The sequence below is a fragment of the Mixophyes fleayi genome, chromosome 4, assembly GCF_038048845.1.
Source record: "Mixophyes fleayi isolate aMixFle1 chromosome 4, aMixFle1.hap1, whole genome shotgun sequence".
Classification (NCBI taxonomy): domain Eukaryota; kingdom Metazoa; phylum Chordata; class Amphibia; order Anura; family Limnodynastidae; genus Mixophyes; species Mixophyes fleayi.
In genome coordinates this window covers 46,329,816-46,347,022 of record NC_134405.1, presented here as the reverse complement: position 1 = coordinate 46,347,022, position 17,207 = coordinate 46,329,816, and the positions used below count along the sequence as shown (strand labels likewise).

General features: G+C 40.4%; 1 protein-coding gene across 2 annotated transcripts in view; it reads left to right on the top strand.

The window, feature by feature from the left end:
- OLFM2 (olfactomedin 2) overlaps positions 1 to 17,207 on the top strand; it is a 228,457-nt gene that overhangs the window by 138,251 nt on the left and 72,999 nt on the right. For both annotated transcript variants that reach the window (XM_075206866.1, XM_075206867.1), the window contains exon 2: positions 11,980 to 12,129. In XM_075206866.1, the coding sequence (XP_075062967.1) occupies positions 11,980 to 12,129 (150 nt within the window). The remainder of the gene's footprint in view (positions 1 to 11,979; positions 12,130 to 17,207) is intronic.

Genomic DNA, 17,207 nt, shown 5'->3' with positions numbered 1-17,207 from the left:
GAACTAAGCATTTATATTATAGATATATATATATATATATATATATATATGTGTGTGTGTATTTAGATATATATATACATATATTCATATATATCTAAATACATAAACATATATCTGTCTATATATATATATATATATATATATATATATATATGTAGATACACATGTATAGATAGATAGATATATATGTGTGTGTGTTTATATATATATATATATATATATATATATATCTATCTATCTACTATATAAATGCCTAGTGGCGTGTGTGAAAAAAAAACAAACAAGCTGCAGCGCTACGTGCCGGGCAGAGTTATACACTGACCTATATATTTCTTGAAGGAGAAGTGACAGTTGGGAGTGGTTGGTGGTTGCCGGGGGTGACAGTGGGGAGTTTTTAACACCTTAAGTAGCTTGATGAAGGATGTAGCGATGAAGATGAAGGATGAGGTGATGGAGAAAAATGATGAGGTGGTGATATGTGGACAAAACCACGTTAAAAAAGGGCGCTTACGTCGGGAAGTAACGCTCTTCCCCTGAGGAGGCCTGGCCTAGCCCCAAATGCATGACAATAACCTTTTTAACACCTTAAGTAGCTTGATTTGACTAGAATGCATGAGTATCATGCACGGGTTAACTTGTGTATATATATATATATATATATATATATATATATATATATATATGTATGTGTATATATATATATATATATATATATATATATATATATATATATATATATATATATAGTGGTCAAAGTGGAGGTGTGTACAGTGGTTTGCCATACCGTCACTTCTCCTACTACTTTGATTGAAAAATTATCAAAATTCTATTCCCTTACGTTTTAAATACTAGAGAATGTTAGAGAATGTGAGCATTTAAGCACAGACAAAAGGTAAAATTTTGGGGAACGTTTCTTTCGTGTGCGAGTGTATGGTGGGTGTAGCGGGGACTGCTGGAAACATGGTCTGTGATTTGGCATTGGAAGCCAATTGATCAGTTTCCTTTTCCTTATGCAAGGAGTTTTTGGTCCCATATACACTCTGTGATCCTCCTGCAAGCTTATTTAACCCCATGCTCCCCATATTTACCTCCTCCCCACTCCCCAAGGTGCCAGTAGATTGGATTGTTGTTTTCTATTCCCACTTTTCTCCTTGTCATGAATCTTTAATCCTCCTCAGTCACTAGAAAAATGCATAAGTCTACTCAGACCATTCATCTGTTACAGCTTGTGAGTACTTAACCTTTATGTGACATTTTTCAAACATGTCAAATTTCACCTCTCCGGATCTGTGTGCTGAGTATGAATTTAGGAAAATCTGTAAGTAGGCCTGGATTTAATGGAAAGGCCTCAAAGGCTCCGGTTTAGGGTGACAGGGGAACTCTGCTCACTTTGCACATATTTACACATTATAAACCTTCAAGCAGGTGCTGAAATAAGTATATGTATATTTCCATTCTTTCAGTTAATAAATATAAGATGCAGTGAGGATTGGGACCATGGTAAGCTACAATGATAGAGATGGGGTATGAGCCAACAAAGGAATAATAGCCTAGAAGAGCTAAGAATGAAAATTTGGGTTTGTTCTCCCATAAGAGCAGGAACAGATGTAGACAGACAACAGCAGAGGGGAAGGGAGTGAGTGAAGGGTTCAGGGTTAAGATAAGGGAGAGAGCGAAGCAGAGAGTGAGGCACGAAGGAGAACAGGCGGGGAGTGAGAGAGGGGGTTACCGGGGAAGCCTTGCATCATCCAATATGTTCTTAAAAAGAATCTAAAATTAATTTATATATATATATATATATATATATATATATATATTTTATATATATATATATATATATATACATTTGGTTGCTATTGGTAACATCTCCACTTTTTCAAACCCGCAGTTTAGTAAATATACCCCTTGGGCTTTAAACCACTATTCAGTTAGTTGGTAATTAGCAATATCCTTTTGTTGTCTATTAGAAGGAGAAGTTGTAGCATCATTTTAACAGTTGTGGACAGCCAGGGGTCATCTGTGCCCCCCCAGGGTCAGAACTTCTGTAGAAGCATTCAGTCAGCACCAGCTTTGCAGTGTGGTTAGTTCTGTTATTATCAGTACAGGGACAGTCACATAGTTAAGGCATTAATACACATGAAGTATTGCTTTATAGAGACAATAACAGGTATCCTTACCATTGCTATAATCACAGTGTACGCCAGCAGTGTAAAGCAGAAGGTATGTTATTTACATCCTCCCGGTGAACACAGATACATTAATAACACCACTGTCAGTGTCGCTCACAGAGTAACAGGGACCTGTAACTACTGAAGTCAGCATTTTTCTTCCAGCCAGTACTACTTCCATCTGAGCACATTGCACCATGTTATTCAATATGCCCTATTACAATGGAAGGGAAATTAGTACCCTATTAGGAGCACTCCGCATTCATTTTGTATTTGATAATGCATCATTATTTTGCTGCTTCTTTTGTTATATTTTGCTGCTCAGAGAGCTTACAGCTTTTCCACGCCATGTTCACTATTCATCTACTATAGTAGTTCCTAATTGCTATGAAGTAGCAAAGAACATAATGATCTCTGGTCCTTCTTGTTTGATACTTACTGAGTCCTATATAGTTGGGGTATGAGGGTCTCTGACAACTTTCCGAGGGTGCTGACCCTAAGATCCAGCAGCCAATGTATGGTTAGAGCTAACAGACTAATTATCATGTGATACAGCCGGTGAAGCATACGCGGTGATGAAACCCTAAGAGTAGGCTATCTGTCAGCGCATATACCGAGTGGGTGGTATGGGAGGGAAGGGGTGCAGAAAACAGAGATAAGCATGTGGGGCAGACTGTAAGCTAACACTATTATAATTATTATTATTAATTTTTATTTATAGGGCGCCACAAGGTATCCGTAGCGCCGTACAAGGACAAACGGTGACACAGCACAGTAAAAATAACAGTAAGCAGTATAACTCTGGGAGCTCAAAGTACAGCTAGAAAGAGAGGGTGGGGGATAGTCACCACAGACTGGTAACTTGAGCCCAAAAGGGTGGGCGTGGATGACAGGTTAAGAGCCACTGAGAGGAACAGTGATAGGAGTTGGAGGGCAGAAGTTCCGAAAGGAGGTGAACTGAGTAGCTGGAGAGCAAAGTTAAAAGTGGTGGAAACATGAGGAGCGTACAATCTAAAGGAAGGGGAAGACAGATCGAGACACAAGGGTGAAACGGAGACGGAGTCGAGGAGGGGGTGAGAAGGGAAGTCTGGAAGAGAGGGAGAGGTAGCCGACAGGTGGGAGGTTAGGCAGGTGACTGGAAGGCTTTTAAGTAAAGGTGGGTTTTAATGTTTGTTTGAAAGAGGACAGATTAGGGGAAGTTCTAATGGAGCGGGGACCTTGTTCCAATGAAAGGGAGTGGCGCGGGAGAAGTCTTGGCAACTTACTCACATATATGGTTTACCAATATCACCACAAAAATAGTTTTGCTTTTTATTTTTGGAATAGAATTTAAGGTAGTAGATTGCCCCTATGTAAAACTAGACTTCTCCCTAACTCCAGGTTAAACAGCTTTGTAATTCATCTCACTGCTGTTTTCTATAGCACAGACTTAAATCTGAGCTTACTCCTCTGTCGAGGAGCAAGGATGGACTCCCAGTGAGCATATGTGCAGCAGCAAACCAAGTCAAGCATGTCCAGATGGACCCACACTGGATTGGTGAAGCCGTGAGTTCCGCCTTACTGCTGCCAACCAGAATCACCAGGCAGCTGAGCATCACTCACCTGCTCTGGCGATATGTTAATGGTAAATTGCTGCAATAATAGATTTTCTATCACTGCACCATAATAAATAGACCATTATTTGAGATTGATGGAGATATACATCCATACTACACGGGGCAAGATAAAAGCAGAGTTTATATGATGTCCACACATCTTCAGGTGCAGATTAATGTCCCACAGCCGTCTGCTGGTAGAATGCCAACATGACTGATATCAGACCAAATAATACACCTCTGACACTTTTATCTTCTATATGATTAAATATCGGCTACATTCAGTATACAAGCGCTTATATGATTTATCTTAATAAATAAAAGGAATTTATTTATGCTATAAGCAATTTGATTGTTGAATCAGCTTAGCATACACTAGAGATGCCCTGGTCTTCCGTAGGGTCTATGTGTTAAACACTTGCAAGTAACCCACAGAGGAACCCCTGGTGTTGGCTTCTGCTGTAATTCTTGTTTACTTGGATTTTTTTTTTCTTTACTGAGTTCCGTCTCGTTTTCCAATCCTGCTAATGGCTGTGCGAGAGGGAATATTGCGCACTCAGCAGTTTGATCTCTGCACGGTGTGTGTGGAGCAGGGTTGTTTAAAAGATGGATCTTCCCAAATCGCCCAGTCGGTCGGGTTAGACGTAAAGAGAGCAGCGTAAATCACAATTAGACTTTGCAAGTCGGATGCTCTGAGGGCTTCTCTGTGATTGCACAATGTATGTCTGCACAGACCAGAATGACAGTAGAATTTTTAAATTGGACATAATTGTAATTTGCCTTCTGTTTGTATTTTATTGCCCCATTAAATTTACTCTATCTTCTGCCTTATTACATTTGCCAATTTCACCCTTCCCTGTGTTCTCTTCTATACCCCTCTCTGTGTTGTATTTTTCATTGTGTGTGTACAGAAGGCTCAGGGGAAAAGATTTGATTAAATTAACAAGTCAATAAATGTCTACTCTCAGATCCGCAGGAACCCACGTTTTTTTGCCTCCGACTTGTCTAATGGAAGTTTGTGCATTACAGAAACGGAATGTTTGATCTCTTGTGTAATAACATTCAACCATGTCCAATTTTCCAATACACGCCACTTACAAAAATGGGCTATTCGCCTGGGATTTAAATATCGACATTTATTTCCATAAAATGGTCTGTATTTACTGTTAAAGATAAACTTTAAAGACACAGTATACCGGTTAGGATTACTTAAATGAAGACAGTGCCAACCTGTCTGGCAGGAAGCGTAAGAAAAGTGGGCTGGGTTGTCTGATCCGGTCTACGCCTTCCGTGTAATGTGTTGTAAACATGGCATTTATGACACGCTAGGAATAATTTATAAACCAGGAATAATGTAGAGGTGAAGGACTTCATTTTGTGCAAGTGCGGGAGTCATGATGACGTGGTTTGCGTCATTCATGTCATTGCACAGCGGGGTTGCAGGCCATGATTGCGTAATTTGCAGAGAATCGCTCCATCGCGATCCCGCCCACTTTGCAAGAAGATCGTTGTCAGGACACGTGAGGTTGGCCTACTCACCGACTACTCCCGGACTAGGAATGTAAGGTTCAAATGTCCCTGTCTCACAGAATCTTTTGGAAGTTTATCTGTGATAACCATTTGTGTGATCATTTGTGGAGATGGGAATCAATGTCTGCAAACGTCACTTCAAAATTATGTCTATCATTTTTGGACCACACTCTTAATTAATTTAAAATTTTCATCCTTCTCCTTAAATACTGCTCTTTGGAGCTTCTTACATACATTATTGTGGAGCATATACATGAATATGACTGTTATGATGACTGTCGTTCTTCTTCTTTCTATTAAAATTAGCTTATTAAGGAACGGTATAGGAGAGATTTTTAAAATATATTTGTTTTTTGGAACATAATTGATGACAGCAAAATATGTAATCTGGTCCCAACTCATTCCAAAAACAGTCTCTACTAATATCATGTTGTATTTGGGTATTATGACTATTTACATAGTTTGCACCTATGGCCTCCTAATCAAACCACTGACAGCACAATTGAGTCTTGTGGGCAGTTGAACTTATCTCATATTCTGACCCAGAATCGATGCTACAGATATAACTAATTAATTGTACATTTTCCAGGTGCTTAAGTCACTGGGCATCTTGAACTTATGGGGCCTGATTCATTAAGGAAAGTAAGGCTAAAAAAGGAATAAGTTTTCTTCTGGACAAAACCATGTTACAATGCAAGGGGTGCAAATTAGTTTATTACATAAGTTAAATACTGGCGGTTTTTTTCATGCAACACACAAATACTTAATAACTTTATTTTATACTGAAACTTGATCTAGGACGTGCCCTACCCCAACTATAATCTGCCATCAAATTTTAAATTTCCCTCTCCCTCCAATGCAACATGGTTTTGCCAAGGTGAAAAGTTACTCCTTATTTTTGCTTTACTTTCCTTAATGACTAAGACCATGTAGAGAGGCAGGCACTGTGCACAACAACTGGGCCTCAAAGTAAGGAAGACATCACAGCTGTATCTAAGGGATTGCCAGCCTTCCAGAGCCTATGGGCAATGATGACCCAGTTTTGGTTATCACACAGTTTATTATTATTACGATTTATTTATATAGCACTACTAATTCCGCAGTGCTGTACAGAGAACTCACTCACATCAGTCCCTGCCCCATTGGGATTACAGTCTAAATTCCCTAACACACACAGACAGACTAGAGTCAATTTGTTAGCAGCCAATTAACCTACTAGTATGTTTTTGGAGTATGGGAGGAAACTGGAGCACCTGGAGGAAACCCACACAAACACAGGGAGAACATACAAACTCCTCACAGATAAGGCCATGGTCGGGAATTGAACTCATGACCCCAGTGCTGTAAGGCAGAAGTGCTAACCACTTAGCCACCAAGCTGCCCATAAGATCTCATCCTTTCCACCAGATCTACTGTGGATTTTATTATTATTATTATTATTAATTTTTATTTATAGGGCGCCACAAGGTGTCCGTAGCGCCGTACAGGGACAAACGAGTTACAGTACAAGGTGAGACAGCACAGTACAGTAAACAGTAAGCACAGTAACTCAGTAAGCTCAATGCACAGCTAGAGAGGGCGGGGGAGGGAGGATCCGCAACCAACGGAGCCCAAGAAGGAGGGCGTGGAAGACAGGGAGACCCCCAGAGGGGACGGGGGTGGAGGGTCCTCGAGGAGGAGGGCTAAGTAGCTGGAGAGCAGAGTTAGGAGTGGTGGAAACAGGAGGAGAGATGGCCCTGCTCAGAGGAGCGTACAATCTAAGGATGAACAACTCACATTAACAAAATTAGTGTGTTCTGTTAAACATTCTGGTCATTCACTGTGCCCCTGCTTTTGCGTTTCCTGCAAATGTCAGGCCTATCTATTAGGGGCTAAGAAATGTCCTCACATTTGTATACAAAAAATCTAACTTAACGTATAATCTTAACCCACAAAACATGTCAAATCTGACATTGTGATTACCGTTTTCTGATATAATGAAGTCACAGTTGAACCAATAAAGACACACTTAATGGCCGAGTCCCATTGTGCTGCAAGTGAAAGCGACAGCAACGTTTAATGGATGAGTCGGGGTAACACGGACTAATGACAGTGACCTGTTTAATGGGTGAACCCTTTTGTAAAGTAGCCTAATGGCACTGACATGTTTAATGTTTTAAGCAGACAATCCATTTAAGCAGCACAATAAGCTAATGATGTTGACGTGTGTAATGGGTGTTCGCTGCATTGAGGACAAATGTAACATGCTGTAATGACATTATTGATAGTAACTGAATGATAGGTAGGGTACATGTAAGTGATCAATCACGACGGAAAGAAAAATAAACTAAAGCAGTGAACTAGTTAATTGGTCTTCCCTATGGTCAATGAACTAATCAATATAATGTTTGTTTAACTATGAGCCAGATCTTTCTAGTCCGTCTATAACCTGGCTTTGTTTTGCATTGGGTTGGCACTTTTTATGTGCCTTCCATTGCTAATTATTTGTAAGGAGCTGGAATTACATGGGACCACATATATATGTACTTTATATTTAGAAGATGCCATAATGAAACACTGCTCTGCAGGAGAAAGGCACCGTGTCTTCCAGGGAGATTTGTTATTGTCATTACTGTTAGAGACTAGAAAAGATCTGCTAAATTCATACAATAGAATAACACGGCAGCTTACGATTTGTTTGACTGTGATAGGAGGAAATGGGGCCCGGCTGTGATGGAAGGTAGGGAGGGGGTGACAATGCTTCTCCATCTGCTATGCCATACCCTACTGTGCTCTTCTACGCACACACAGAGACCACTCATTGTGGGTTACAGCCCTGGATTTTGGTGTTCCTTGCACTAAAGAGTTTACAATCCAAATGATATATAGGAAAATATACAAATACATTAGGGCAAATTATAACTGCAATTTAAAAAACAAATGCACATCGACGATCACTCCCTATGGCGCGTCTAATTTGCTATATTATTGAAGTGGGAGACCAGCTGGGATGGAATATTTCCAATGTGGGGCACTGTGGTGGCTTAGTGGTTAGCACTTCTGCTTTACAGCACTGGGGATATGAGTTCAATTCCCAACCATGCCCTTATCTGTGTGGAGTTTGTATGCTCACCCCGTGTTTTAGTGTGGATTTCCTACAGGTGCTCCAGTTTCCTCCCACACTCCAAAAACATACTAGTTATTAAATTGGCTGCTATCAAATTGACACTTGTCTGCATGTGTATGTTAAGGAATTTAGACTGTAAGCGTCAATGGAGCAGGGACTGATGGGAGTTCTCTGTAGGATTAGTGGCATCATATAAATAGTGAATGATGATGGGTCCAGTTACTGGACCTACGTTATCTATTGTTATAGCCAACAGAGATGAAAATGAAGACACCTGCATGGCAGATAGAAATAACTGAAGCTGGAATTTAACTTTCCCATAATTTAGAAATGAAACACCCATGTAGAACTGAAGCGTAATGTAGAATAGGTTAGGGTCAAGATAGGGGAACATCAAGCAGTCAAAGTCAAGTAAACAGCAACAAACCATTTTTGTGCAGTAAGGTAACATAACCTGTTTCACATGCAAGGATAGTGTGAGACTGAAGAGTTCACTTACCCACCGATTCAGTGGCGCACGCAGGGGGGGGTTTCTGAGTCTCTAGAAACCCCCCCTGCGCTAACTAAGTGGCCACTGTCCTATACAGCAGCCGCGGTGCTGTCAAAGAAGCGTCCGCGGCGGTGCTGTATTGTATACAGCACCGCCGTGGACGCTTCTTAGACAGCGCCGCGGCTGCTGTATAGGACAGAGCTGACGAAACGGAGCTGCTGCCTCTCTCTGTTTTTTTTTGTTTTGTTTTTTTTGGGGGTCCGTGCGTCCCTGCGATTGGCCACATCGAGAACACAGCTGTAAACAACTGGTGGTTACATTCCACAAAGGATTCAGAACACGTACACACAAAAGAACTGGTGAACTAGGTGGATAATCTGTAAGATCAATCCCCAGGAATCTAGAGCCCAGGGAAAAAAAAACCATTTTATTTTACATATATTTATCTTTTTTTTTCTTGTACAATTATTATATATTTTTTTAACTAAGTGGAACTCAAAGCCCTAACCGGGTCAGACATGTGCATATCCCCTTAACGGGGAAGCAGTAAATTAACTCTTAGCTCTCCGGGCCAGGATCGCTAAGGCAAGTGAAATCTCTGGAGCCTCCATTTTAATGACAGACTGCGGCGGGTGGTCATTTCCTAATGCTGCGATAAGCGGCGATAGAAAACCACCTTTATCAACACGTTTTAATAAGATTAAAAAAACCTGTGTCAAGTGCCCTGTGTATTATACAGGTGTGTGAAGAAAATTTCTCACTGCTGCGGCACTGAGATGTCAGGAGTAGAAGGCTGTTTATTCAACCATCGAAACATTGTAATCAGTTTAAAAGTTAAAGTCGATACTTAATGATTTGCTTCAGTAGCGGCAGTGGGGCTGTAAATAGTGGTATGCCATACCGCCACTTACTACGGCCTGCATTGTAACTATCACATGACACTTTCCATTCCCATCACATTTTCCGTACCGCCACTTCTAAATGTCCACTTAGACCACTGATTTGCTTCATATATAACAATATGGACTTTGAGCCAATCCTGGTCATGGGCCCCTCCAGACAGTGTCTTATACCATTGCTTTTGAACAGGGAGTTATAGAATAATCTTCCCTTGAAAGGCAGACAGTCAAAATTAAAAGTATATTTAGTAGACATGTTGTTTTGATGCACATCAAAGCGTATATTTACTAAACTGCGGGTTTGAAAAAGTGGAGATGTTGCCTATAGCAACCAATCAGATTCTAGCTGTCATTTTGTAGAAAGCAATAGATAAATGATAACAAGAATCTGATTAGTTGCTATAGGCAACACCTCCACCTTTTCAAACCTGCAGTTTAGTAAATCTAGCCCCAAGAGTTGATTTTTTTTAGCTGATTACTCAAAATATGGTAGTTTTGAAACATCTTACATGTATGTAAGATATTGCCATGATTTTTATAATGTATCAAATGAATGTATCAATTTCTTCTTCCCACTCAGGATAATCAGGAAAATGGTTTAGTTCTTTATTCAATCTAGTTAAGATGTATAGGTTAGATTGATAGTTGGCACTGTGAATTATTTTCAAGCGGATGAGAATGAGAAAAGCTATATAGTATACTAATGCCGTTAATTGCAACTGCTGAACTTTATGTTTAGGTAGAGATCAATGAGTAAAATTTCCTCCCCTCGCGCTAAATGCGAATAAACGGAGTGCACGGTAAAGATTTTCCGAGATGTGAACGTACCCTACATAATGATTCACACTGATGTATTGATGTGCAAGAGCCCATGCGGAGTGGAAACAGAAAGTCGTCACACGGTTAGGGGCCCATTTATCAATAAGTTTAGTGGCAAGAGATTTGATTTAAAGAGAGAAGCAAAAAAAAATTATCGCTGCAGCTTATCATATAAATCTTGCACAGGCAGCTGAGCGACACTCTGGGGGTATGCTCATATGCGAGCTGGCTATTTGGGCTCTCAGTTCCATTAAATAAAAAATACAAAATAAAAAGTAAAAAAATTGATAAAAAAAATCTAAATAAAATGCAAACATTTTTTTCAAACATTTAAACATTGTACCACAATGACCCTTGTTAAATAGGCTTCCCCGTGCAAAGGCAATAGCAGTAGCCCTCTGATGTATAGGACAATTCAGAAAAAAACCTAATGCTAGAGAAAACATTCAAAAGAGATTTTTGCCCATTGAGAAATATATACCTTTGTAGAACTGCAAAGTAACCTTGTGCATTTGCCTCTATATTCATGTGAGTGTACCATGTGTGATCATATTTATTTTATAATATATATATATATATATATATATATATATATATATATATATATTTATTTTAATTCTGTCCCCACTATCTATTTTTAACACATCCACATTCTATTACAGACAATGGGCTTTGATGCAGGGAGAAACCTAACATTGCAGTCATTTGAGTTGCTGTGACATCACTGATCCCACCTCTGTGTATGAGTAATACAACCCACACAGTGCATTTCAGCAAAGCAAGTGTGCCAAATTGTCTGTCATTCTCTGTCTGCTTAAATAAGCTCCTCCCGCCTAACATGACAACCTGCTGCAGAATAATGAGAGAGAGCATAGAATACATATTATTTGGCTGAAAAATACACCACATTGATACGTATTAATATTATTTGGGTGGGGCTTTACTTGGTCTTTAGTAGCTTTATATACAATGTTTGAATGACTCAAATTAAGTTCTGCATATTGACTATGTCATACTTGCCAACTCTCCCAGAATGTCCGGGAGACTCCTAAATTCCGGATAGCAAGCATTTCTCTCACATCCTGCCCACTTCCTAGTAAAGTGGGCAGGATGGGAGCCTTAATGATGCAATTTGCGGTGAATCACGTCTTTTTGGCCCTGCAACAAAATTATGTTTTCTTTGCAGGGGCGGGGCCAAAATGAAGCAATTGATCATGCCCGTCCCCTTCAGACCTCACGACATGCCCCCTGACTGTGGTCTCCCGTATTTTTAATTATTAAAGTTGACAAGTATGAAAATATGTTCATGTTTGTATTTATAAACAGTAAGAGCAACAGATGTTTAACTCATCTTATTATATTCCCTTTACAGACCCTTTTTCCCAGTCCTGAAGATGGGTGGCAGATTTACACGTCAGCCCAAGCCCCAGATGGCAAATGTATCTGCACAGTGGTGGCTCCGGCACAGACCACCTGCTCCAGAGACCCTCGGAGTCGGCAGCTGAGACAGTTGATGGAGAAGGTAATTTTTTAAATGGTTACAGAGTGGTGTGAGATGTGGTGGCAGCCATTTTGTGTGCTGAACCAATATTCATAAGAATGCAGCTTATCAATTCACTATGAACTGCTGACATCACTGAAGCAGTTTTTCACTAGTTTGTGGTGAATGGATAGGCTGCATTCTCAGAAATAATGGTGCAGTTCACAAAATGGCCACCTCCGCTGGGTGAAGGTGATGGATACACTTTAAAGAGGACCTGTCATATGCTATTTTGTTTGCTTTGCCAGACACCAAACCCAGGGTCCCCCTGAAAGCCTTTCATGTGAGAAAGGTTATGACTGAAAGCGCTGTTGATGTGCTATGTTCTCTCCCAGACAGGCTTCCTCCAGCCCGCAGAGCAAGAGAGCTGTGAATTAAAGAGGAAATAATCCTGGGAGCAGCTCTTTTCTCGGACAGCCCATCTCCCCTTCTGAGTCCAGCTTTCAGGCTGCACTAGGGTCGGCATCCTCTGCACTTCACACATTTACTGTTGTGCGGATTGTAGGAAGCCTGTCCTGGAGGGAGAATTGCACGCTATGGAAAATGCTCTCTCTCAGATGATAAGATGTTATCCTAAATATTAGCTAAATGGCAGTGTGCCATATTGTATGATCTGTGATATACAATGACTGGTTGTTAACAGTTATTTATATATATTGCATAGCACTTTACAGAGAATATTTACTCATCGACATCAGTCCCTGCCACAGTGGAGCTATATTCCCTAAAACACAATATAGGGTTAATTTTGTAAAAAGCCAGTTGACATATCAGAATGTCTTTGGGCTGCACTGTCATAATTATTAGGGTATAAATACTCAGTATCATTATACAGTGTAGTGTGATCATTATCAGTGTATAGATACTCAGTATCATTATACAGTGCAGCGTGATCATTATCAGTGTATATATACTCAGTATCATTTAAGGATGAGCGGACTCGGATTCCTGGAATCCGAGCCCCCCCCGAACAGTGCGGATCCGAGTCAGATCCGAGCACTGTCCGGGTATTCCCGCCGATTCCGAAACTTAAAATGAGGCTCTGAGTCATAATTCCGCTGTCGGATCTCGCGATACTCGGAACCTTTAAATTTCCCGCTTGCCGCCGCCATCTTCACTCGGGCATTGATCAGAGAAGAGGGAGGGTGTGTTAGGTGGTCCTCTGTCCTGCTATTTCTCGTGCTGTGCTGTGCTGTGCTGTGCTGTGCTCTGTCCTGCTGAGTCCAGTGGTGCTTTGGCCAGTGCTCTGTCCTGCTGAGTCCATTGGTGCATCAGTCCAGTGCTCTGTCCTTGCTGAGTCCAGTGGTGCATCAGTCCAGTGCTCTGTCCTTGCTGAGTCCAGTGGTGCATCAGTCCAGTGCTGTGTCCTTGCTGAGTCCAGTGGTGCATCAGTCCAGTGCTCTGTCCTTGCTGAGTCCAGTGGTGCATCAGTCCAGTGCTCTGTCCTTGCTGAGTCCAGTGGTGCATCAGTCCAGTGCTCTGTCCTTGCTGAGTCCAGTGGTGCATCAGTCCAGTGCTCTGTCCTACGGAGTCCAGTGGTGCTTTTGCCAGTGCTCTGTCCTGCTGAGTCCAGTGGTGCATCAGTCCAGTGCTCTGTCCTTGCTGAGTCCAGCGGTGCTTTTGTCCTGTGCTTTGTTCTGCTAAGTGCATATTTATTTTAAAAGTATTAAAAATTCTTCCATAAAAAGAAAAAAAAAGAAAAATTCTACAAAAATCCTTTAAAAAAAATATAAAAAAAAAAATCAAAAAAGTCATTGCTGAGTCCAGTGGTGCATCAGTCCAGTGCTCTGTCCTTGCTGAGCCCAGTGGTGCTTTTGTCCTGTGCTTTGTTCTGCTAAGTGCATATTTATTTTAAAAGTATTAAAAATTCTTCCATAAAAAAAAAAAAAAAGGAAAAATTCTACAAAAGTCTTTTTAAAAAAATATGAAAAAAAATCAAAAAAGTCATTGCTGAGTCCAGTGGTGCATCAGTCCAGTGCTGTGTCCTTGCTGAGTCCAGTGGTGCATCAGTCCAGTGCTCTGTCCTTGCTGAGTCCAGTGGTGCATCAGTCCAGTGCTCTGTCCTTGCTGAGTTCAGTGGTGCATCAGTCCAGTGCTCTGTCCTTGCTGAGTCCAGTGGTGCATCAGTCCAGAAACTGAGGGAAATATTCTCTCAGTGGCTTAACCCACTTAGACTCTCCTGGGGATTTGTGGTGTCAGACAACGCCAGTAACATTGTGCGGGCATTACATATGTGCAATTTCCTTTGTGGCTCCATTATCCCAATTAAAAGGATTTTTACCTGTTGGTGTAATGATGTTATAAACACTACACTTGAAAGCTTGAGCCTTTAAATGAAAAAGTCACTCTTCATTGCACGAAGATTTGCAACAGGGACTGTTTTTTTGTTCACAAAGTCAACAAATAACACTTCGACGTTGTCTGTCTTTGACATACTTGATGGGATCTCAATGATGAATGCTCTGTACCATGGTCGTCAAAAATAAGAGGTAGTGACGCTTAAACTACACCCTCTATATGCTGCACAGGATGTAGGAGCAGCCATATGTGCAGTGGAATTCAGACCAGTTGAGGGTGATATATTGTGGCCCCGGTACCAAATTGGGTGCCAGGGCCACTCCACTACGCAGTCCACATAGATGCGTATCAGATATTAAACTACATTCACTGTTGCTGCTGTACCCAAAAATAGGTACTGGAATTCCAAACTACGTTCACTGTTGCTGCTGTACCAAAAAATAGGTACTGCTATTTCAAAATACGATTACTGATGCTGCTGTACCAAAAATCAAATATTGTACCTAAAATCAATATTGTGAGGTGTGAGGTGTTCCGAATAGACTGGGAATTGAATGGTTTTGAGGTTAATAATAGCGTAGGAGTGAAAAATAAACAAAAAACTTGATTTTAACCCTTTTTATGCTTTTTTAAAAATAAATCAGAACCCAAAACCCTAAATCAGAACCAAAACCTTTCGTCAGGTGTTTTGGCAAAACAAATCAGAACCCAAAACCTCAAGCTAATCAGAACCCAAAACACTAAAAGTGCCCGGTGCACACCCCTAGTATCATTATACAGTGCAGTGTGATAAGTATCAGTGTATAGATCAGTGTTGGCTAACCTGTGACACTCCAGCTGTTGTGAAAATACAAGTCCCAGCATGCTTTGCAAATATATAGCAGCTTGTTGCTGGAAGGGCATGCTGTGACTTGTAGTTTCACAACGCCTGGAGTGTCAGAGGTTAGCCAACACTGGTATAGATACTCAGTATCATTATACAGTGCAGTGTGATCATTATCAGTGTATAGATACTCAGTATCATTATACAGTACAGTGTGATCATTATCAGTGTATAGATACTCAGTATTATTATACAGTGCAGTGTGATCATATCAGTGTATAGATACTCAGTATTATTATACAGTGCAGTGTGATCATTATCAGTGTATAGATACTCAGTATTATTATACAGCGCAGTGTGATCATTATCAGTGTATAGATACTCAGTATTATTATACAGTGCAGTGTGATCATTATCAGTGTATGGATACTTTACAGTGCACCATATCTAAAATCATCATTCCACAGTGTATATTGTACATGGTTTTCTATCTAGCTATAGAGCAGTTTATCACCATGTATGTGTAATATATATATTATACAGTACAGCCAGTTCATTACCTGGGAATGGAAAATAGAAAAATTATACTGTGCAGCATGTTTATCTCGGTGGAATGGAAATGTTTTCAGACAGTTATAATTGCCAGGTTGACATCTGTAATTCTGCTAATTAAGCCTAGCTAACAGATTTATTTAATGTGGGCTTAATGAATTCCCATTAGACGGACCCCATGGAAATACATGGATTATAAAATGCAGGGAAAAGTGTGATTTCCTCCTTTGTAACGCTGAGACTCTGTTTGCCGAGTATTGATAACATTTGTGTGGGTGCATTTCTGTGTTCATCTTTGTAAAAAATGACAGGTGTTAGATATTCAGGATAATATAATGGATTTTTAATCAAACAGAATATTGATGGGGGCTGCCGGCTAGTTCACTCTCCAGCTAGAGAGTAAGTGCCTGTTCATTAAATATTTACCTGCATAAAATGTAAGAGCATGTGCAAAAATGGTATTTTACTTAAATTGGCAACCTCCTAGTATATATTTTGCAGCCATAGTTCTAAATGACTAATTACTTATAATCACCAATACAGTAATGCCTGGACATAATAATAAAGAGAAGTAATTTACTTAGGGAAGTGGTCCTTATCATTAAGGGATATGTTCAACTTTTTTTTACTGAAAGTTCTCCTCTGTCCAACTAAGAGAACTACAGGATTCCCATATCTGATTTCAGAGATACTCGCCTTCCTGATGCCCTAATTTCATGTGAGCTCCAGGGGAAATGTTGTGGAGATTAGTGGATATCACTGACATTGACCAATGTGTCAAGAGAAGCTGATTGGATGGTTGACGTGGCTTGCCAATCACTTAAATTGACACTGTCAGGTCTTGGTTACTTTCCAAGAATGTGTGGGAGATTCCCGAATTTCGGGCGTCTCACAAACTTCAGGAGGGGCATGCCTCGGGGAGGTTTCCAGTGTTGGCAAGCATGATTACTAGCCTGAGTTTCAGTACAAGCAAAATTATTTTTACTGTCAAAAAGTCATTTTTATTTTACGGAAACACCGAAAAAACTGACTGTCGTGGGCAAATCAAGTAATGACGCAGTAGTATTAAATGTACCTTGGAAATCTGTCTGAAATTCACTCTTTAATGGACATTTTAGGATATGCTCTTTAAACATGCACCACTTACCTGTACCTCTATGGGTGGGACTGTAAGTTACCCTTGAAGAAATGAACCCCCTTTAGAAGCAGACCGAATGTTCAGAGATCAGCGCAGTGGATCCGTTAGGCCCGCTGTAAAATGATTTGAAAGTCATGGTGCAGAAACTATAAAATGCTTAACGGCTGATATCCCACATTGCTCTTATACCTCTTAATAACTTATTTAACTTCTTCGAATAATTGACACGAGACATAATTATGGCAGCAA